At 36.9% G+C, this 21,439-nt stretch overlaps 1 protein-coding gene across 5 annotated transcripts in view; it reads left to right on the top strand.

Annotated features, from left to right (window-relative positions):
• The window catches only part of per2 (period circadian clock 2), a 58,607-nt gene that overhangs the window by 22,929 nt on the left and 14,239 nt on the right, over positions 1-21,439 (top strand). For 3 of the 5 annotated variants that reach the window (XM_036555673.1, XM_036555670.1, XM_036555671.1), the window contains 16 exons: positions 1,652-1,750; positions 2,932-3,089; positions 3,761-3,882; positions 5,086-5,287; positions 7,032-7,083; positions 11,476-11,618; positions 12,461-12,539; positions 13,238-13,344; positions 14,370-14,523; positions 14,957-15,065; positions 15,481-15,621; positions 16,291-16,366; positions 16,794-16,962; positions 17,627-17,754; positions 18,290-18,490; positions 19,456-19,716. In XM_036555673.1, coding sequence (XP_036411566.1) covers positions 1,652-1,750; positions 2,932-3,089; positions 3,761-3,882; positions 5,086-5,287; positions 7,032-7,083; positions 11,476-11,618; positions 12,461-12,539; positions 13,238-13,344; positions 14,370-14,523; positions 14,957-15,065; positions 15,481-15,621; positions 16,291-16,366; positions 16,794-16,962; positions 17,627-17,754; positions 18,290-18,490; positions 19,456-19,716 — 2,201 coding nt within the window. The remainder of the gene's footprint in view (positions 1-1,651; positions 1,751-2,931; positions 3,090-3,760; positions 3,883-5,085; positions 5,288-7,031; positions 7,084-11,475; positions 11,619-12,460; positions 12,540-13,237; positions 13,345-14,369; positions 14,524-14,956; positions 15,066-15,480; positions 15,622-16,290; positions 16,367-16,793; positions 16,963-17,626; positions 17,755-18,289; positions 18,491-19,455; positions 19,717-21,439) is intronic. The other 2 variants (XM_036555674.1, XM_036555672.1) reach the window with 1 other exon arrangement.

Genomic DNA, 21,439 nt, shown 5'->3' with positions numbered 1-21,439 from the left:
ACAATGTCTCAGACATCTGTCAACGTATTCATAACCACTTCATATAATAACTTTCTGTGAGGTAAATATTTGCACAGTTAAACTCTTCAGATGTCTGGTTCCTACACTCCCAAAAAAAAGGTACGGAACTGTCACTGGGGTGGTAACCTCAAGGGTACATGTCTTCACCTTTAGACAGGAACATAGTTGTACCATAATCCATTGAAATTATATTTTCTAAGTTGTACAGATTCCACACACCCCGTCTTGTCTCCAAGTTTTTTATTTTATTGTTCTGTTTTAAAACATTAGGTTATGAAAAGGTACAGACATGTACTTTTCACCTGGGAAAAACTTTTAAGGTACACAATTGGACCTTATAAACACTGTTGTACCTTTGAGTGTACATTTACATTGTTTGTACCTTGATGAATGAAAAATCTACCTGCACATTATCTTTATTTCTAGCGGTGTATCACCACCACTGTGACTTACTAAGTTTCTCTAAAATAGAGCATGTCACATCAAACTACTCTGAACAACTTTGTTTATATCTTAAGCATTTAATTAGGCAGAAATTTAGAAAAATTCCCCTTTAAACCCCACTCCATGTCCCCAATTTTCAAAATTGACATCCGTTCTCAGAACCAGCATGAAACGGCACCCTGAGAACCATTTGTACACAGTTCATAAAGGGGTTCTTTTTTTTAATGACCCCCAAAACACTTGGACCTACAAAGCTCGCTTGGCATCAGGGGATCCTAGGACACATGGCAACCTGCCTTCGAAGAAGTGGTCCCAAGACACATGGCAGCCTTTTTGAAGAAACAGAGGAAATAACAAGGGTTATGTAATTGAGTGCCTGAGAGAGGAAGGAATAGTCAAATCACACTGACTTTTTATTCAAAAGACATATACCATCTGTTCAGTGGTAAAAAGAAAGCTTACTGCCCAGACCTCATCCTGTCTTGGGGTGTCTTAATACATGTCTTAAGACACACTTATAAAGACGTATGAAGACATCTTGAGGCATGTCTATTAGTGTGAAGGTCTAGTTGCAAGTACCCTATTTTTATAGCAGTTCTTTTTTTTCTTGTGCACTGAAAAGTAGAACCTGAAAACAGTTGGCCATGTTGCATTAATTTGGCTTAATAAACAAATCTCCAAATATTTTACATTTATTCAGTTTAAATTTAAATGGTGGTCAGTGGTCTAATTGAGTGTCTCTAATCATCCTTTAAAAGAGGAACAGTCATCTATAGTATTAATGCTGAACTGGAAATCACTTCTTGCAGTCTGTATGACACAGTGTTGCCATTTTCAATAACAAAGCCATTTCTGAGAATCCAGTCTTCCTGACACATCAAACCGTAACTCTAGTGGTCTTTAAAGGTCAGAGGAGTCAAAAACAACTGTACAGCTTCAAAAATCTCCCTCAATTCTCACATTTATACCTGATGACCTGCTGCCGTGATTGATGATTTTTTTAGTCTGATACTGAGTTGGCTATTAGTACTTGTTCAGTAAAATACAGTAAAATTCTCAGGTTAGTGGTGTACTTATTATAAGATGAAAGTTAATCATAGTTGTCTTATGATGTAGTGTATGCTGTGCTTATTGTGTTTTATGCCTTAATGTGATTATTTTGTATTTTGTTTGTTTTGCTTTGCAGCTCCAACTCCCACAGTCCTTCACCTCCTAGCAGCTCCAATGCCTTCAGTCTGCTGAGTGCCAGTTCTGAACAGGACAATCCCTCCACCAGTGGCTGCAGGTTTGAATGCATACACACAGATATGTACACACATTTAGTAGTGTGCAAAAGTCAGAAACCACCCTTTTGTATTTGATTTCCAGTTAAAATGGCCATTATTAATTTTTCAGCATCAGAGAAAAAAGCAGGAAACCCACATTTAACAGAAAATTAGTCTTAACAACTAAATATAATAGAACATTTCAGTCAGTGTTTAGTGTGTTCACCAGTTGCCTATATTACAGCTTCCATTCTTTTCAGAAAACTTACTTTGTTTTTTCTGATATTTTAAATATTTTTCCTTACCTCAAAAGTTCAGTCTTAAAAGTTGTTTGTATTTTCTGCTTTTCACAATTCAGATAATCCAAACACATTCAGTAAAGCCAGTTTTTGAAACTTCTAGTTTTTCATTAACTGTCTTTTGACTTTCCCCTTCCTTTTGCAAGTGGACTATTTTATTTTAAATCTTATCAGAAATATCTCCTGAAAAATAAAGGATGTACCTACTGGCTATCTTGACTGGAAATTAAATTCATAGGTGGTCTCTGATTTTTGCACAGTGCTATTCATAGATCTCATACAATCTATGTACCAGTAGTTGTAGGTTTTAATGCATGCATACCTGGACAAACAATCATTTTTCAAATGCCAGGTTGTAATACACTCTTAAAAATGAAAAATGGGTTTTTAAATGATGATCAGTTTGGACATATGGTTCTAGGAAAAAAAAACTTTAGTAGGTATAGAACCTTTACATCATGTGGAGGTTCTTTAACCTTTAAAAGAGTTGTTCAAACTCCATTGTTTATGGTACCTTTAAACCTTTAAAGATCCTTTGAAAGATTCTGCAGGGAAACAAAAGTGTTTTTTCTATGGCATAGCTCTAAACATGCTTCAGTTTCTACAGCAGAGTTAATGAACCTTTCTTCTGTAGGGCTATGCTACTGTAGATCTAGTGCCCTACAGAATGTAGGTCCAATCCTACTGTAGGTCTGCTGCCTTACAGAATTTGGGTCTGATCCTATCATAGACCTACTGCTCTACAGAATTTAGGTCCAATCCTACTGTAGGTCTACTGCCCTTCAGTATTTAGATTTTGCTTCCTCTGTCACTATTGGTCCAGTACATACAGTTCATACTGATGATGCTTGCATGCCTGTTTTTCAAAGTTTTACACGTTTTTGTGTTCTGCGCACCTGCAGTAGTGAAGAGTCTGCTAAAGCAAAGACACAGAAGGAGCTGATTAAAACACTCAAGGAACTGAAGCTCCATTTGCCAGCAGAGAAGAGAAACAAGGGCAGCAAGTCTACGACTCTGAATACCCTCAAATATGCTCTGCGCTGTGTTAAACAGGTTGAAGGTGAGTTGAAACTCTTAAGATGTCAACCTTGAGCTTTTAAACCAAGATTATGGCTGGCTTCACTTCAGGTCTTACAGAACAACTGTGGTTTGCTTAGTCTTGATTTTAAAAAGGAATGTAATCCTACTCACCTTGGCATTGTAGAGTAGGAACCCAAAACATAATTTACTTGTCTATGACAAGGTAACATGACCCTTTAAAAAATGTCATTGAGATCCCGGAGAATTTTAAGTTTATATAAATGTTAGCCTAGCTAGACAACAAGGCACCAAGTTAGCCTATAGCAGATTCAACAAACTTGTTGTGCCTTCATCGTATAACAGCCTCGTTTCACAAATTTTGTATTGAGGATTTTTCTTAAGAATAATTTAAAGCACTCACACATTTAAAGCTTATTATGTTTTTTTTCATGTGTTACTAACCACTGTTCTATCTAAAGGCCTTTTCTGATGAAATTTAGGCTGTAATCTTTGTGGCTTATAAAAGGACGAAGCTTCCAAATACTAACTAGAGAAATGAGTACCACTGTAATGAACAAGTACTTCATTATTCAGGCCAATGCTATTTCTGACTTAAGAGCAAGTCATCTATCTGTTACAAATGCTTTATGAGGTCCTTAAATGGGGAACTTGAACTGAATTTACAATTTTGATTAAAATTGTTTTTTTAAGCCAATGAGGAGTACTACCAGCTGCTTATGATCAATGACAGCCAGCCATCTGGCCTGGACGTGTCCTCATATACGATAGAAGAGATCGACAGCATCACCTCAGAATACACTCTCAAAAATACAGTGAGTTTCATACTAGTGCCCTTTATGACGTATTTTTACTTTGATTGTGTTATTTCTATATTGTTGAAACATGTACATTAGGGGTGTAACAGTACGTGTATCCATACCGAGAATATGCGGTATGTGTGAAGATTGATGAAAATTGATGGAACAAACTGTACAGCTGTCTGTCCAAAATAAAAAAAAAGAAATCTAGCCTTATGCATTTGGGGGTTTTTGTTGCTTTTGTCCTGCTGTACTGAGCTCGTACCATACCGGGATGTCTAAACCGTGCTGTGAACCGCACAGTGACTTCTGTGTACCATTGCACCTGTAATGCACATACATGTTATAAGTTTATTTCAGTTTTGTACAATGTTCTAACGTGATCTTAAATATTTTAATAGTGTATTACACTAGAACATCTGGTAGTGTTTTAAGAACTTGTCAATAAGGTATATTCTCTGCTTGAATTATGTAGAGTTTTATTTCTTGGAGGAGTAGTATATTTTGGGGGTATTATGTGTCAATTATAGGTTTATATAGATAATTAAGCCAAATAATGAAATAAAAAATAAGTAGTAAAGCAGTTAATCTAAGTAATTTATACATTAGACCGTAGTCATCATGTTAAGTCCAGTTGTTTTACTGTGGTAATGAAACTACCATTGAGGTGTATATGACAATAAGAGATGGTTTTCATTTGTTTCTTTAGATGAGGTTTGCAAAGTGTTCTGTTTTAACTACTATCGTATGCAAATGTTCAAAAACTCTGGTTTTGTTGATTTTCTGAGTGAAAGAAGTTTACACGTCCTCTACATCAAACAATTTTAAATATGACATTTTCCTGCAAGTTTTAGTGTACAATTTCTATTGATTTGCTGAGTATAACATATTAAGAAAAAATAACATAGTGGAACAAAACACAGACACAGACAATGTGCCATAACTTTTGCACAGGCCACATTTATGTCTCATTTTAATTTATTCCAGTATATTTAATTCAGCAAATAAACAGCAATTATACATTAGAATGTGCAGAAGGGAGTTCTCTGTAGACAATATTTTACCTTATTTTCACTTATAAGATCAACAGAACATGTAATTTGACCAGGGGTGCCCACACTTTTGCATATGATTGTACATTTTTGCTTTAAACATAACAAATGACATGGTGGATAATTGTAAAGGCTACTAATGACCCCTAACGTTGACTGTGTGTAGGATATCTTTGCTGTGGCCGTGTCTCTGATCACGGGGAAGATTGTTTACATCTCAGATCAGGCAGCGTCTATTCTCAACTGCAAGCGGGATGTGTTCAAGAACGCCAAGTTTGTGGAATTTCTAACGCCACAAGACGTCAGCGTGTTCTACAGTTTCACCACTCCCTACAGGCTGCCCTCGTGGAGCATGTGCACTGGAGCAGGTACGATCCACAATACATGCCCTCACACCACGTGATGTTCTGATATAGAGCTGACCCACAGATATGATGCAAAACATACACAGCTTATATTTTCTGTCCTGTCAAAACATTAAAAGTGCATTTTTTGGCTTTTATTACATACCATTTGAAAATCTCAGCTACCCATTACATTGTGTGAATATTTTGAATGAAGACTGGACTAATAGAAATGGTCCAAAATTACTTGGAATAAAATCTTGTAACCTTAAACTTAAAATATAAAATGTTTGTCCTTCGCCCGTGAAGTTAGCAATTTGTAGATGTGAGGTTTTTCTTACAACATTGATGATACACAGCACTGTGCAGAAGTCAAAGTCCGCTCTATGGTTTATTTCATTTTCAGTCAAAACGGCCATTAAGTTCAAGTTATTTCTTTTCGGTGTCAGAAAAAATCAGGACAAATGTATTTAACAGAAAATAACATGTTACAATCTCCAACACTAAGTATAATATCAAGCATATCAATATTTTACTTTTCCACTGGTTAGTTTGGTGCACCCTACAGCCATTTTATCTCTGCTGTCCAAAACCAACCAGTTACAGCTACAACTAAAGCTATTCCCAATGAAGTCACTGACATTATGTTCCATTTCAAAGCAATGCTAACATGCACACAAGCAAGTACCCAAACACACCTGCATCTAAAATGACTAGAAAAGATATTTCTGAGAAGATTAGATGCAAGATATTCTACTTGCATAATAAGGATGAAAGTCAAAGGAAAGTAAGTGAAAAAAATATTTAATTGGAGTTACTTGGATCATTAGATTGCACTTTGGACGCTGTAATAAAGGCAAAGAGTAGACGTACTAAATACTGAAAAAAATTATATTATGTGTAGTCGTTGAGGCTTCTGTATGGTGTTCTGTTAAATATTTTATACTTTCACCTGACCCTGAAAAATGAATAACCTTTACTTAATGGCTGAGTGGAAATCGAATGAAATGACTTGTGCACAGTACTATATACACCCGCACAGCTACACGCGGGTGTCTGTGATTGCCACACACACCCAAGATACGCATACACACACAATATTTGATATATATAAAAATGAACTGAACACGCAGATGCTCTTTCACAGCTCCCGCGCCGAATACACCCTCACAGGCACTTCACACATCAGCCCACAATAGCGTTGATTCATTCTCTGGGATTTCCAATCCCCACTGCAAACGAGTGCGTCATTCTCTCATGATCTCCTCACTTCCAAAGCCAACTCTTTCCATCTACCACTGAAGTGAAGTCATTTTTAGACCACAGGGAAGTGCAGAAAAAAAGCTTGGTTCCGGAACTGGATTCACTGTCGTGTTCTAAATTAGTATGCATGTGTGCAGTTTGTGTTGATTCAGATAGGGTAAGTAGATAAGCACAGAAGTTGTCTTTGAAAGGTTACAGGGATTCAGAGATTGTTCCATGGAAAAAAAGAAGTAGAGGTAAAACAATTATTTGAGAGATATTTTTACTCATGAGAAGACGCTGCCTGTCTTTCATTAAATCAGGTACGGCAAGGTTAGATTGTATATTAATGTTATTCTGTCTGCTCCATTCTTCCTGATTGTTGGGTCAGTCAATTTGGCCTCAAACAGCTGCAGCTAGAATTACCTCTCTATAGTGACCGGTGTTTGCTTAGTGCAGAGTTATCTCATGTTTGTAGCTGTCTTTTGAATTAACAACTAGTTTGTCTGATTCCCCCCCCATACAGAATCCTCACCTTCTGACTGCATGCAAGAAAAGTCCTTCTTCTGTCGCATCAGGTGAGCATATGTACATACATTATATATCAAAAACGTTTGTAGACATCAACTCATCCAAGTTTTCTTCTGAAATCAATGGTATTAATAGGGAGTTTGTCCCTCTTTGCTCTAGTAACAGTCTCTACTCTTCTCAGATGTTTGAACATTATTGTAAGCATTTGCTTCCATTCAGCCACAAGAGGACTAGTGAGGTCAGGCACTGATGTTGGAAGATTAGTTTTGGATCACAAATGCCACTTCTGCCTATCCTGAAGTCATTAGTTGATGCCCCATTTCTCTAAGAATGCAGTTCCACTGCTTCACAGTTCAGTGCTGGGGGGCTTTATACCCCTCTGGCAGATTCTTGCCATTGAGCGTGATGAGCTCATGCTGCATTTACTTTATGATGGTAGATGAACGTCAGAAAACCAGATATTCTGTTGTTTGAATGGATCAGCAAAGGAAAATTCTGCCCCATCAGTGGTGACAGCAGCGTACCACAGTGGATAGTGGAATGTTCCGTAAAGACCTCAGTTTTCCAAACTTTTGCCATTAACCATAGCCGTGGATCAACCAGATGTTGATCTTTTGGCGGCCATGGACACCAGATGCCTCATTGTTAAACTCCAGGTGCTCCCAGTAGTGTCAAAGTCAAGGCCACAAGGTTTGAGTTAAGACCAAGAACTGGACACATCAAGTCGAATCCAGACCTTTGTTTTAGACTTTGTATTAGTCGAGTCAACACCAAGACCCTGTCATAGTTGAGTCGGAGTCAAGACTGAGACTTTGTAGTAGTTGAGTCCAAATCAAGACAGACCAGGAGTGGGGAGACCAGATTTTTAGAATATTAAAATAAAAAGAAGAAAGGGCAGCTGCAATGTGGTTGTAGTTCACTGGACATTCATTATCATTTATTATATATGATATATATTTAAAAAAAAAACATATTTTGTAGAATATAATATTTAGTAGTAGATAGCCTAAAAATCTTATTAATAATTAAATAATAGTCTTAGTCCAACTTTGCATTTTAACTCTTAAAAGCAAATGATAGTGAGATTATTTTCTGTCTCTTCTTCTCTAAAACTCTAGAATCGCCACTTCAGGTCAACTGAATATAAACCAAACAGCATTCACTCATTTTTATTATTGAATGAAAACATAGTAATAATTGCCAAACTTTAGTACTACAACACTGGCACCCAGTATTATACAACAAAAAAAAGAGTGCATAGCATTCTCTGGACTTTTTCCACACAATCTGCGCTTCTAAAGTTCTCCTTTGGTAATCATCCATTTTTGAAGTTCATCTCAAGTTCAATGCAAATTTCAAACCTAAGTGACTATGTCTTAGTGTTTTGGTTCTGAGTTCAAGTTTGGTGAGGCTGAAACTGGCATCCTATTTGTCAGCTTCTTATTTGAATTCTCTGTTCCACCTTAAATGGTGTAGTAGTCACAGGTGCCAGAATGATCTTGCGGCACCATTTAAATGAAATGGAGAATTTGAAAATGAACCAGGCAGGTAAGAAGCTAACTTCAGCTTTGTTTAAGTTTGAGCAGTAATGGAGCGATAATGAATGGAAGTTGCTGACTGACGGTCGCAGTATGTGCACCTTAATGAAAAACATGCATTTTAAATTTTTGGATGCTGTGTGTAACCATACCCGCAGGGCCCACAGCCACCTGAAGCCCCAGGGCCCACGAGCGGGTTAAAGCGTCCCTGCCTGCACCTGCGTCTGGCCGGCATGATTGATTCATGTGCTCTTTCCTTTCTGGATGAGCTCAGTGTAATTAGTTAGCAGCATGCCGGGTAAACAGGAACAGACATCCTAATACACCTGCCATTACCACAGAAACTGTACACACTGCTCACTCCAGCACTCCTCTTGCCCCTCAGCTCTAGTGTCGCTATAGTAAATTGTGCAACAGCATGATAATGGTGATCATCATCATTATTCAAATTTCTTCATGCAAATGTTATTCAAAATATCATGAGAATATTGAATAGTGAGCACAGTATTGTGAATCTAATTGAATCGTGGACTAAGTGTCTTGTTATGCCCTAAATGAATGAGTGTCAGGGATGTGGGAAGGTGTTTTAAGTTGGGGGTTCTGAAATTTTAAGCAGTACATACGTGACATGAGCGGTGACCTCATGCAAAATGATTTGCTGTTTTTTTTTTTTTGTTTGAAATTTTTTTTGTAATGTACATCACACAGAGCATGCCATAATGTGGTGAGAGACAACAATATACCCACATAACTTACACATTAAACCACTGATGCACACCCTGATTTCGCTGCTGTCTCTCCTTCCAGACAGTTGTAATGCCAATGAGTTGACTGACGTCCAGTCAGATTGTTGATGTGTGATGCAGTAACTAATTGCATCACACCCACAGTCACACACTCAAAACACACTCAGAGTGGGAGAAAGAACGAGAATGTATTCAAAGTGTGGAACATCACTATGGTTTTAAAGTTTAAGAAACAATGGCAGCCAGTTTTAGTAAAGCCACCAAAGCGGCCAGCAGTGGGTGAGGGAAGCAATTCAGCTTACTGTAATGAAAGCATCAATTTAGAAGATGTGGAAAACATTGCACATTAAGGAGTTAAGCCTGCGTGGAGTCTGTGGCAGACGCCACAATACATTGTTAACTTTCGTTTAACTTAACTAAAGGTTTTTAAAATATATGTGCAATACATAAAAATACCAGCTCCTCTCTAAAACATGGAGATATAGGTCTGTACTACATTTAAATTAGTTTTAAGTTTAGCTCTATTATTTATTTTTAGCAATTTCAGCACCCCCACTTCATTTGTGCCTGATGAGTATGTTTTCATTTGCAATAATTCAAACATATTTAATGTAAAGCTGTTTAGATCTCGCCAGTTTTGCAGAGACTGCAAAACTGAAGAAACAACTGAAAAAAGTGCTACCTTTTTGGAAGGTAACGATTAACAAAATTCAAATTTTGGTTTATTACGCAGTTCGATATGGCGTCTAGATTAAGTGGATTTTTTGATACAGCAAAAACAAAGAGCACCTGAAAATATTCCTTATGGTAATATTTTAATGTTTACATTTTCATTATATTAGAGCATTCAGCATTATAAAGTACAACATTTTGACTGATTTCTTACCAGCATAGATACACTAAACAAAAGCTGTGTTATACAACGATTTACCACTCTAGTCTCAAGTTAATACACTAGTGTCCAAAAGTTTAGAGTCAAATTAATATTTGTTTAGAATTTAGAGTTTAGAGTCATATCAATATTTGTTGTTATTTGTTGTTACAGTGTAGATTGAGAAACTATAAGCTATATACTGGAACACCAAAAAAGTTACTACATGATTAATAATATACTGTAATTATTTATTTGTAGTAATTTCTTGGTAAGATATCTGCCTGAGATTTCATTCGAGACATTTTGAATATGAAGCAGTCTGGATTTACAGCTTTCTAATAATCTGTTGAAACATGTAGTAGCATTAAAATAGAGTCATTTCATACATTTATCTGTAACATTTAAAAAAGTGATTCCAAACTTTTGTGTGCCTCAAGCTAACACACTAGCCACATGCTACCAATGCTACCATACAGTACAACACAGTGCTGGAATAATGACATGGACCATGCATTTTATACCCCTGCTATAATTCACAAATTTGCAAAAATGCAGTTCTAACATAAATAATGGCACACATCACTTTCTATAGCTGTCATTCATTTTTTGCTCCATAGTACATGATACAAAATCATGTTAAAATGACTTCACTGTAGGGATTGAGTGTAGGGCTGGGTGTGTTTGTGTGTTTATACGTGCTCGTCAAGGAGACAAGGCGGGGTGTTTGTGTGTTCATACAAGTTCGTCAGGGTAGGTTTCCAACAGAGCTGAGAACATGTACTGTTTTCTCACTGTTACTGTTCATTATATCTGCAAAGGTTTTGTTAACACTGTTAATATCTACTAAAAGCTGGTTTGTTAACTGTTATTCACAAATATTTAAGTCAGTAATATTCATCTTCATGTTCATCAAAGTGTCTTCTTTGATATGAAGAGCTTGTTTTGCCTAAATAATGATTTGACCTTTCTTTTCCAAACTATTGTTAAGAGCCCATTAAGAATCTTTTGGCTCAAAGGTGGTTTAAACATCTAAAAGATCTTAGTATTACACACTGAAATCACAATAAGCGTATAAAATGTCTGGGATACGTCATTTTTCCTAAGGTAGGGTTTTTAGCATTTTTTTTCAGTGTTCTATTTAATATAGTAAGTTATTTGAAATAGACAAAGAAAGCATGCTCGTTTTTTTTAAATAAATTGAAAAGTTGAGTGTCCCCAAACTTTTGACAAGCAGTGTGCATTTGTTTGTATATTCTAACTCTTTCCTATTCTCTGTTGCAGTGGTGGTAAGGAGTGTGAGGGAGATTTGCAGTATTACCCATTTCGAATGACTCCGTACCTGATGAAAGTACAGGATACAGAGCACACTGAAGATCAGTTCTGCTGCCTCCTGCTGGCTGAAAGAGTGCACTCAGGCTATGAAGGTCAGTAAGCATGTCAAAGTAAAAGCTTGCAAAAGCATGTAAAAGCTATTCAAAGTGTAATCACATTGGTAATCACTCAAGCAATGGAAAGAAAATGGATGTTTTTCTTTCATCACAAGAAGTACGCACAACAAAAACTTTTTATCAAATTCAGATCATAGTAAGATATCTCTTCTTCTGCATTCCCATACAAAAACAATATGCAAAGTCCAAAATATAGTGGTTTTACTGATGGTTTTGGCCTGGTCAGAATCCAGATTTAAATATTGTTTATTTTTTGATATTAATTTTTCTGTGAAAGGTTGTCTGCAGGTTTACCCACCAGACTTTAACATTTAAAGAAACCAAAGTGAAAAGCTGTCCCATACTAACTTGATATATTTATGTGTGTGTGTGTGTGTCTGTGTGTGTAAACATATATATATATATATATATATATATATATATATATATATATATATTTGACCAGGAGTGTTCACACTTTTGCATACGACTACATCTAGCAAGCATTGTTCATTACATCAGTCATGCATATTGGCAGACCAATTACTGAGCTCAATCTGAATATTTAGGTATTTTTGATGTATTATTCTTGAAAATATGTCATTTTATATTATAAAAAATAATATTAAAATTATTTTAATAAATGTTTATATATTATAGTGAAGTTTTGTGGTAAAAAAAAGGCGAACAGCCCCCTGGCAGTACCTCTACAGCCCACTGAGGGGCCTTCTTGTCTGGGTTGCTCTACCAAAAACAGAAATGTCTATAAAAATGCTATTAATGGCAGAAATGTCACTGTAACAGTGCCAGCATTGACATGTAGATGTTTGATCTTTCAGCTCCAAGGATCCCCACTGACAAACGCATCTTTACCACCACACATACACCCAACTGTGTGTTTCAGGACGTTGATGAGAGGTGAGAGCTTTTTGGTTTTTTGTTCACTTTATCTGATTATGGGTCTTGGGCTTGTTTTTGTTTTCTAGCTACTCCTCTGACCTCAAACCAGGTCCTTCATACCAAATGGTTTTTCCCGGAAGCTCTTCTGCTAAATAAAAAAGAATGTAATTAATGGATGGGGTAAAATTGTGATATGTTATTGTCATATAATAAATAATAAAATATAGTCATGTTATAAATAACATGATGTGTTTTTCTGAGTGTATTATCAATACTTCATGCACACTAAACAACTGCATGTACCATAAAAATGGTACAAAATGAATATAGTAACTGTATAGTAACTACACAGCAACAAGTAGCTGATTAGATGGCAGCTTGTTATGCTGTTATCTTATTTTATTAATTAATTTTTTGACCAGGTGTTTGACCCTTTCTAATTAGTTAATTTTTGCAAAAAATATTGTACTCAGTCTTTTAGTTGTACATGGTCTTTTTAAACGTCGTGCTACTGGGTTGCTGGTATATTTTATATTTACACTGAAAAGATGTTATGATGTTTTTGACAAATAACTCACCCGGCTTAAAAATATGAAGAATAAGTTGTAGTAAAATCCACTTCTGCAACATAATTTTGCTACAGTCAACAATAAAACAGTATTTATGTCTTCAGGACTGTTCAACAGGTGTGTGAATGAGATTTTTTTCCTTCTCAGGGCTGTCCCATTGTTGGGATACTTACCGCAGGATCTTATTGGTACGCCAGTGCTCTTGCACCTGCACCCAAATGATCGACCAATCATGCTGGGGATTCACAGGAAGAGTAAGTGTTGCTCCTTTAATAATATCCACAGAGATTTCAGATTTCAGGAATTATTCATGTGCCCATATAATCTCTCATGTTAGAAAGCAATAATAATAATAATAATAATAATAACAATAATATTTGCATAATCATATTTTTGCACTTTTCAAGGCTTTACAGAGGAAATAAATCAAACCATTGGAGATCTAAACGGTTACAACTTTTATTAATAGTAAAATGAATGAAATAACAGCACAGCTGCAAAGTAGAGGGAAAGTTTGTGAACAAAATTTGTCTTGACAGTGCCAGTGCAGTGTTTTCATTTTAAAGCATTGTCATGACAATGCTTTAAAAGTTAAAGCAGTTGCAGAACACTGTTGATTCCTTTTTTATAGCTTAAATGGGATTATATAGTAATTACAGGTAGTTGCTAAGGTGCTGCTGTAGTACCCCAGTTGAGTTGCTTAAATGCTGCTTGGCCATTGCTATGATATCCCAGTTGGTTAAGGTATTGCTAGCATACTTAATGGTGATGGTGACATGAGAAGAGTGTTCAAAAACATTTGGCTACAGCGTGTATACTGGCCATGATGGAATAAGAGTAGAGGTACAATAATTATATATTGTAAGTGGAATGATGCGATTTCAGGATGTTGAGCATTCCCCCATTCTTTCTTATAGAAAACAAATTGTGTTTGAACACTGTAAACCAAATCGGTTGAAAAAGCACAGGCAACCTATTTGGGTATAGGCTCTACAGTACTTAAACGTTTTGTGTTTCTAGCTGGAAAACTGAAGGAAGAGTTGTGTTGCAACTTTTTAAGTGAAAAAAAGTAATTGTAGAATACAAGAGACTCTGCATATGTCAGCCATTGTGATGTTGCAGTGGCTACGGTACATTATTCTGTGATGTACTTTAATTTAATCATGGTGTCATTTAAGAATGCACTGCTGTACTGTCTTTCTCTTGACTGTTTGAAACGGTTTATCGTTTGGCATGAGTCCAGATTTGATTTGCTTGTTCATTTTTTTTTCTTCCATAGTCCTTCAGTATGCCGGTCAGCCCTTTGACCACTCGTCCATCCGGTTCTGTACGAGGAATGGAGAGTACGTCACCATAGATACCAGCTGGTCCAGCTTTGTCAACCCCTGGAGCCGCAAAGTATCATTCGTCATTGGACGACACAAAGTCCGCATGTGAGTATGTGACCTGTTTCATGAGCCAGATGTGTCCACTGGATGTGTTGGTCCACTTGAATCTCTGAAACAGTTGAGGATTTAATTCTATCGTTTATTGTAAGCTGGGTTTAAACCTTTAGGCTATTTTGGTCTAAAACCGTGTCTGGTTCACTGTAAGTAAACTTACATGGCAAAAGAATTTTGATTGCCATATAAAAGCATTTCTGTTAGTTTCCACAGTGTTTAAATTAGGTTAGATGAAGTCTAATGAGTAGCTTCTTTTGATTACATAACATGAAGCCAGCGAATAGATAACTGCACTGTAATCAGAGCTCAGTGTTTTAGTTTTACTCATAATTTTACTGAGAAATCCCTGAGCAGACTCTTATATGGTGAAAGTAATGGTTGAGATTTATTTGTTTGATCACTGAGGGTGATTATTTTGCCTCAGGGGCCCCGTGAATGAGGATGTGTTTGCAGCTCCAGCAACAGCAGAGGGGAAAGTAATGGACTCAGACATCCAGGAAATCACTGAGCAGATACATCGGCTATTGCTACAGGTCAGTCAACAAAGAGAAAGAGAGAGAAGACTTTCTGGAGGAATTCTAACAGTTTACACAAGTTATTATAAAGATGAAGGTCGTACTTTATTTTGATGGTCCCCTGTAGATCTTTATTGTACCCTCTTGTCTATAGCTGACATTTAACTAAATATTTGTTAAATTGAGCTTAACTTTTCTCCAACCCTAAATACTAACCTAACCCTAAACCCTAACTCTGGTCCTAATTCTAATCCAAAACTCTCCTCAGCTCAGTTTCACCAGGTATTTTGTAATTAATCTGAGCCTTTGCATGACCCTAAACTAACATCCCAAGATATATTTTTGAGTGGGAATGAAGAATGCACATACCTCATTAAGAGAGACACCACAATCAACAACAGTAACCCCTGTATCTGTGTTTGTGTGCATGTAGCCAGTACATAATAACGGCTCCAGTGGCTACGGCAGCCTTGGCAGTAACGATCATCTGATGAGCGTGGCTTCATCTAGCGAGAGCAACGGTAACGGAACCCGTCCACGCGCTGAGAATGAGGAGGGCAGCAGAGCCAAACCAGTGAGTCACATGATCACTCTCTCACTTTGTCACATGGCTTCTGATCTACATCTTTCATCACAGTCCTTCAAATTTTAAACTGAGATTCAACTAAATAGTGCTGATTTGGCAAATATGATTGAAGTCATGCTGAGAGGCTTTCATTAACTTATAACCACATTAGAATAATTTGGTTAAACTACTCTTGTGCAAAGATGAACACGCAATTTGGAGATTTGATAATTGGGCTCAATTCTAATGTCTTATGCAAAAGTTTGCACATTACTCAACAGTGCCCTCTAAAGGAGTTATAGTGACAAGTCAGAAATTAGAACTTGTTTCCTAAGACCCATGACACATCTTAATAAATGTGTTTTCTGCTTTCTTTTATTTACATGTATTTGCCTCAGCCAACAAAACCCACACACTTCACATAATGTGTTTGCAAAAGCTAACAACTGTGGAAAACAACTGCAGTCAGTTTAAATAACAGCAGTAAGCTTAAATAATTAGGTAATAATTGTGACAGGCCTAAAGTCCAAGCCAAAAAACATTTGAGAGCCTTTATTTTAAAAACTGGGTATCTGACAGTCCTAACCTAACTCCTCACAACTGACTCCTCAGGGCTGGAAAGGTCACAAGATTACATTGTACAGAGTACTATATGAATGTGTGTGCTTGTTTCCACAGAGAACCTTTCAGGAGATCTGCAAGGGGGTTCATATGCTGAAGAACCAGGAACAGCAGTCCAAAAAGAATTCAGCCAGTAAGTACAAACATCTGTGTCTCGGTATCTGTTAGAGATGTGCATTTGAAATTTGAGTAGCCTTAAGAGTTAATGAATGGATAATTGGTTAAGGAAAAAAATAACAGAAAAAGAAGTGTCAGTAATGTATGTCTGTAGGCTTAGCTTATTACTTTGGCAACACATTCACACAAAGTATAATATAGTACACTTACTCGCATATACAAGCAAAAATGTAACATTCCATAGTCTGTTTTACTGAATTATTAGTCTGTTTATTTTCTTCATCTTCCCGAACAGTTAACAGAGTGCTCAAGTAAACATGCACATCCCTAGTATCTGTATGTGTGAGAGAAAATCTGATTGTGCTGATTATCGGCCTTAACAGCAGCTTGTGTGAATGTCTGGGCATATAACTCAGAATGTGAATACCTCACTCTTTCTCTAGCAGAGGTACTCCAAAAGAGTCCAGCAGTTCGGCCCAAAGACTCAGCTTACCCAGTGAACTGGAGAGAGAGTGTGGATGAGCAGCAGACCACAGTACAGGAGGAGCTCACCTTTAAAGACCAGACTGTCTACTCCTACCAGCAAATCAGCTGCCTGGACAGTGTCATCAGGTACAACATGCTCTGAACTCTCATTTCAAAATAAACAATACATTTTCATTTCTTTTTCTGCCTGTACTGCTAAACAATTTTCTTAATAATTTTTGACTTGAAAAGTTGAACATTGAACAGAGAAAAATAAGGACTGTTAGCAAAGCAACTACTTACAACAATGATGTTAATAATACCTTTGCTTTGTGAATGGGTCTCCACAGTTCATGTTTTTCTGACTTTGCCTAACTAGTATTTAACTAGAGAAGAATCCTCTATTCTAACTTTCTGAACTATTTTTAATCTTCATGCTTGTTGTACTCAACCTTTGCCAGTATTGTAGTCCTACTTTTGTTTGAGTGTTAAGGTTTGACTAGAAACAAAAGGGTTAAATTCACAGCGACAGCTCTATGCCAGGGCTCTTTACTGAGTCACTGTTAAACTGCTACCAAGTTAAAAATATGTTAAAATGTCTGTTACAAGCTTCACATAAAACATAGAATGTCTTTTACAATGTCCGTTTTTAATCTTGAATGGCCAAAAATGTTTATCTAAATCACTGTTATCTTAACGCTAACATGTTACTAGAATCCTATAGGGACGGTAGCAGAAATTAGCATTATAGCAGTATAGTTTTTTTGACATTTAATTGGAAAGTCTTAAGAAAACTCTCTCTCTTTCTCAGATATCTAGAGAGCTGCAATGTGCCTATCACAGTGAAAAGGAAGTGTCCGTCATCCTCCAACACCACTTCCTCAAACTCAGACGAGGACAAGCAGAAGGCTGCTGAGAGCTCAATGAAAGTGGCTGAAGGTACCAAAAAAAACACATACTCACAGTTTACCAGTGCTTTACCAGGGCAATCTGTCTTTTGATTCAGGTATTTTCATAGTGTAGAAAATTCTCCAAACAAGCTGAGGCACTCTAATCTTATGTGGCTCAAGAAGATCTAATATAATTGATAAGATGCGCTTCTGGAAATATCCGAGCAATAGTGTGATAGTTATAGACACATTTAGTTTATCCAATGATTTGTTTTCCCTAATCAACAAAAGCATAAATATTCTCAAGTAAATGGTTGCGTGTTTTAAACTCACTTGGATGGACTTCAACATATCGATTACTTCTACTAGTCTTGGATTAAATTACCAATGGACACATTAAAAAGAGTGAGTCAGTCCCAAATATGGGCTATAGTCTGGTCCATTGTATTTGCAATATGAAACTCTGCGTATATAGCTCTATAAATATCCTTATGTCTTTCTGTTGACTGATGCCTAAGCAAGTAAACATATATAAACCTGTTTAAAAAATAAAAAAACTGATCCTCTGTCTTTTTACCCTTCAGAGTCTGGTCACCTGAAGCCGCAAGCAAGCCTCTCATCTCTAGACGTCTCAGAAAAGCCAGCCAGCTCGGGTGTGGTGGGCACGTCGCTGACCCCACTGGCTCTACCCAGTAAAGCTGAGAGTGTGGTATCCATCACCAGCCAGTGTAGTTACAGCAGCACCATTGTACACGTTGGGGACAAGAAACTCCAACCAGAGTCAGGTAGTTTGAACATTAACAATTATTATGTAATCTGGATTGAGAAAACCAGGACAAAATCTGGGAATTAATAAATTACTAAATCAAGTTGAAATAAAAAAAATCTTGATATGTACTGGGGGTAGCATAGTAGTAGTAAAAGTAAGTCTTAGTAGAAATCTGTGTACACTTTGTACATTCTTGTATTTATTTTCTAAACAGACTTAAAACGTAAGCTAAAAAGACCTGTACTCTCCAGAGTGTGAGTTACTTGCTATGCTTGAGAGGTAGTGCACAAAATATTATGCCTTCATTCATTATTAGCATTGCATTAGTACAGAGTTGCACAGCTGCAGGCCCTGTAGCTGAAGATCAGCACACTAAACTGGGAGCCAAAAAAACAAATAAGAGCTATTGAGAAAAGACCTGGCTGACCACCACAGCTGTCACCGTCAGATAAACAGTGCTTAAAGCTTTCATCTTTGAGAAATAGAAGAAAATCACGCTCTACTCTTCCTTCAGGTCTGAAAATGTTTCTGTTCATCCCCCCAGTGTGAGAAAACTCAATGCTATGGGTTTGAAAAGGGTGTGTAGATCAAGAGGCCATTACTGAGAAACGGAATGAAGCAAAAATAGAAGCTCTAATAAAGGAAAAGAGTGGACACACTAAATACTGAAAAAATATATTCAGTTGTTGAGACTTCTTTGTAATTTTCTGTTAAATATATGTTTTCTGCTTTTTACATGATGCTGAAAACCAAACTGTGCTGATCTCTGGTTTTCCAGGATTAGTATTGCCATCCCTGCATTAGTATTTTAGATGAAACATTCCTGAATAATACCTAAATGATGCTGAACTTTGCGTACAAAGATTACATAACCTGCAGTAAAACCTATAGCCATTCTCAGAGAGGCAGTGTAAGCTCATAGTGTAGTCGTGTCATCTCATTGTCTACCTTTGAACATGGTCCTGTTTTTTCCCCATACAGAGATCATTGAGGATGCCCCTAGTGCTGTTGACACAGCAGAGGGGCCTGCTCTGGCTGTTCCCCCAGCTGCAGTTTCGCCTCCCAGCCAGGAAAGGGAGGCCTATAAGAAACTGGGCCTGACGAAGCAGGTGCTGGCAGCCCACACTCAGAAAGAGGAGCAGGCCTTCCTCAGCCGCTTCAGAGAGCTGAGGGGAGTTCATGCTTTTAAAGCAGACTGCTCCCTCTACCTGGAAAGGCAGAAAGGACAGGTCACATCTGATGGTAAGTAAAACAGCTTAAACTGCAAGGGTCCCACATTTGAGTTCCCTACTTAACTACTTGACATTCATATTAGTTTTACAGCAGTAGAAAAATTTATAGTAGTTATTGAATAATGAACCTACACTCTAAAGGTTCCATATCATACATTCTTCTTGTATTTTATTGTTTTCCTTGAAGCCCACACACTTGTGTGGTTTTATGTACCAAATACAGTCATAATTCATTTCTACATCACCATTTTCCAACCTCTCTTTATCCCTTAGAATTAAATTAGCTGTTTCTATTACTGTGCCTTTAAGGCTGTTGTATGTAAATGAGTTATGTTCTGATTGGCTGCCCTGTATTGTGCCTCACTTAAAAAGCAGTTAAGTCTGAAACACTCTTAACCTCAATGTGAGTGGGCAGGGCTAAACTGCGGTAGGCTAAATAGGTGGATATATATGTAAGTGCATTGGTTTTGTGACATCACAAAACAATGGACCCCAATTACCAGTATCTTCTTAAGATTTTCTTAAATTTGTTCTTAAGAAAGGTCTTAAGGAAAAGTCTATATCAGATTCATGACGTGTTCTTAAACCACTAGAATTATTTGCACCATTTTGCTCTTCAGTGTGCATCGATACTGTTCTTACCTAAGAACAAATCCCAAATAACAAACCATTGGTGAATGTAAGAAAAACTGCATAAGTGGCTTTTAAGAAGAAATTACTTCTTAAGAAATGTTGGTGTATGAGGTCCAATGAATCCAAAACAGGCTGCTTGTGCAGCTTAACTTTCATATCAACAGTAAATTTTAAAACTTAAACAGTGTTTATGTACTACAGCAATCTCTGGTATTTAATGATATGTGATACATGATGTGGGCCCTTCAAAATGTTCATTAATTTTAGCTGTACCAACTAAAAATGAACAGCATTGAGAAGGCACTGTCCATACCCTGTTAAAAACTGCCAAAAAAGTTATGGAAAATTCAGTTAGCAAAGCTATTTTCAACAAAAACTCATGAATTGCTTGGAAGAAAATGTCAGTGTTTCACCGAAGCCCAAGTAAGTCTATTCTGAGCCCACGTACCAGTGAAAGAGTAGGAGTGGGTGAACTGCCATCCTGGCAACGTAAGCGCTGACTCAACCAACTGAATTACATGTTGGCTGTTAATTTGCCAAAATTTTATTTCCCAAGACAGATAACGAGTAGAAGAAGAAAAAAGATAAATAAACGGATGGTTAGGATTCTATCTTTGTAAGTGAACGTTATAGCAATCCTGCCTTAAGACGTACAATAAGTAGAAATTTCCATTAAACCTGACAAACGTTTATGGAGAATAGATATTGCATAGCTAGACGACTGTAGATATGTTACATAGTGATGAGTGACAGCCCAAAGCCCTTCTTTAGCTGGTAAATCATTTTGATTTTGGTAAAACTGGTTCTGGTAAAAATGAGTATGGCTTTTAAAATTTGTTCTGATTAACCCTTAACCCTTCTGAAAAGGGTTTATCTGTTGTAGCAATAGCACAACCCTTTTTGGTGCTATATAGAACCCCTTTGAAAATGGTTCTATATAGAACAATACACAACACATTCTCCATCAATCTAAAGGACCTTTTCATGATGCATATAAGCATACAAATGGTTCTTGAGTATTCATGATGATAGAAATCAGTAGATAATGAATTGTTTTTACATTCTGGGTTCACGTTCAGACTTTTTTCCATTAGTTTCAA

The sequence above is a fragment of the Colossoma macropomum genome, unplaced genomic scaffold (assembly GCF_904425465.1).
Source record: "Colossoma macropomum unplaced genomic scaffold, Colossoma_macropomum, whole genome shotgun sequence".
NCBI classification, from domain to species: Eukaryota; Metazoa; Chordata; class Actinopteri; order Characiformes; family Serrasalmidae; genus Colossoma; species Colossoma macropomum.
This window is presented reverse-complemented; position numbering and strand designations above follow the sequence as displayed.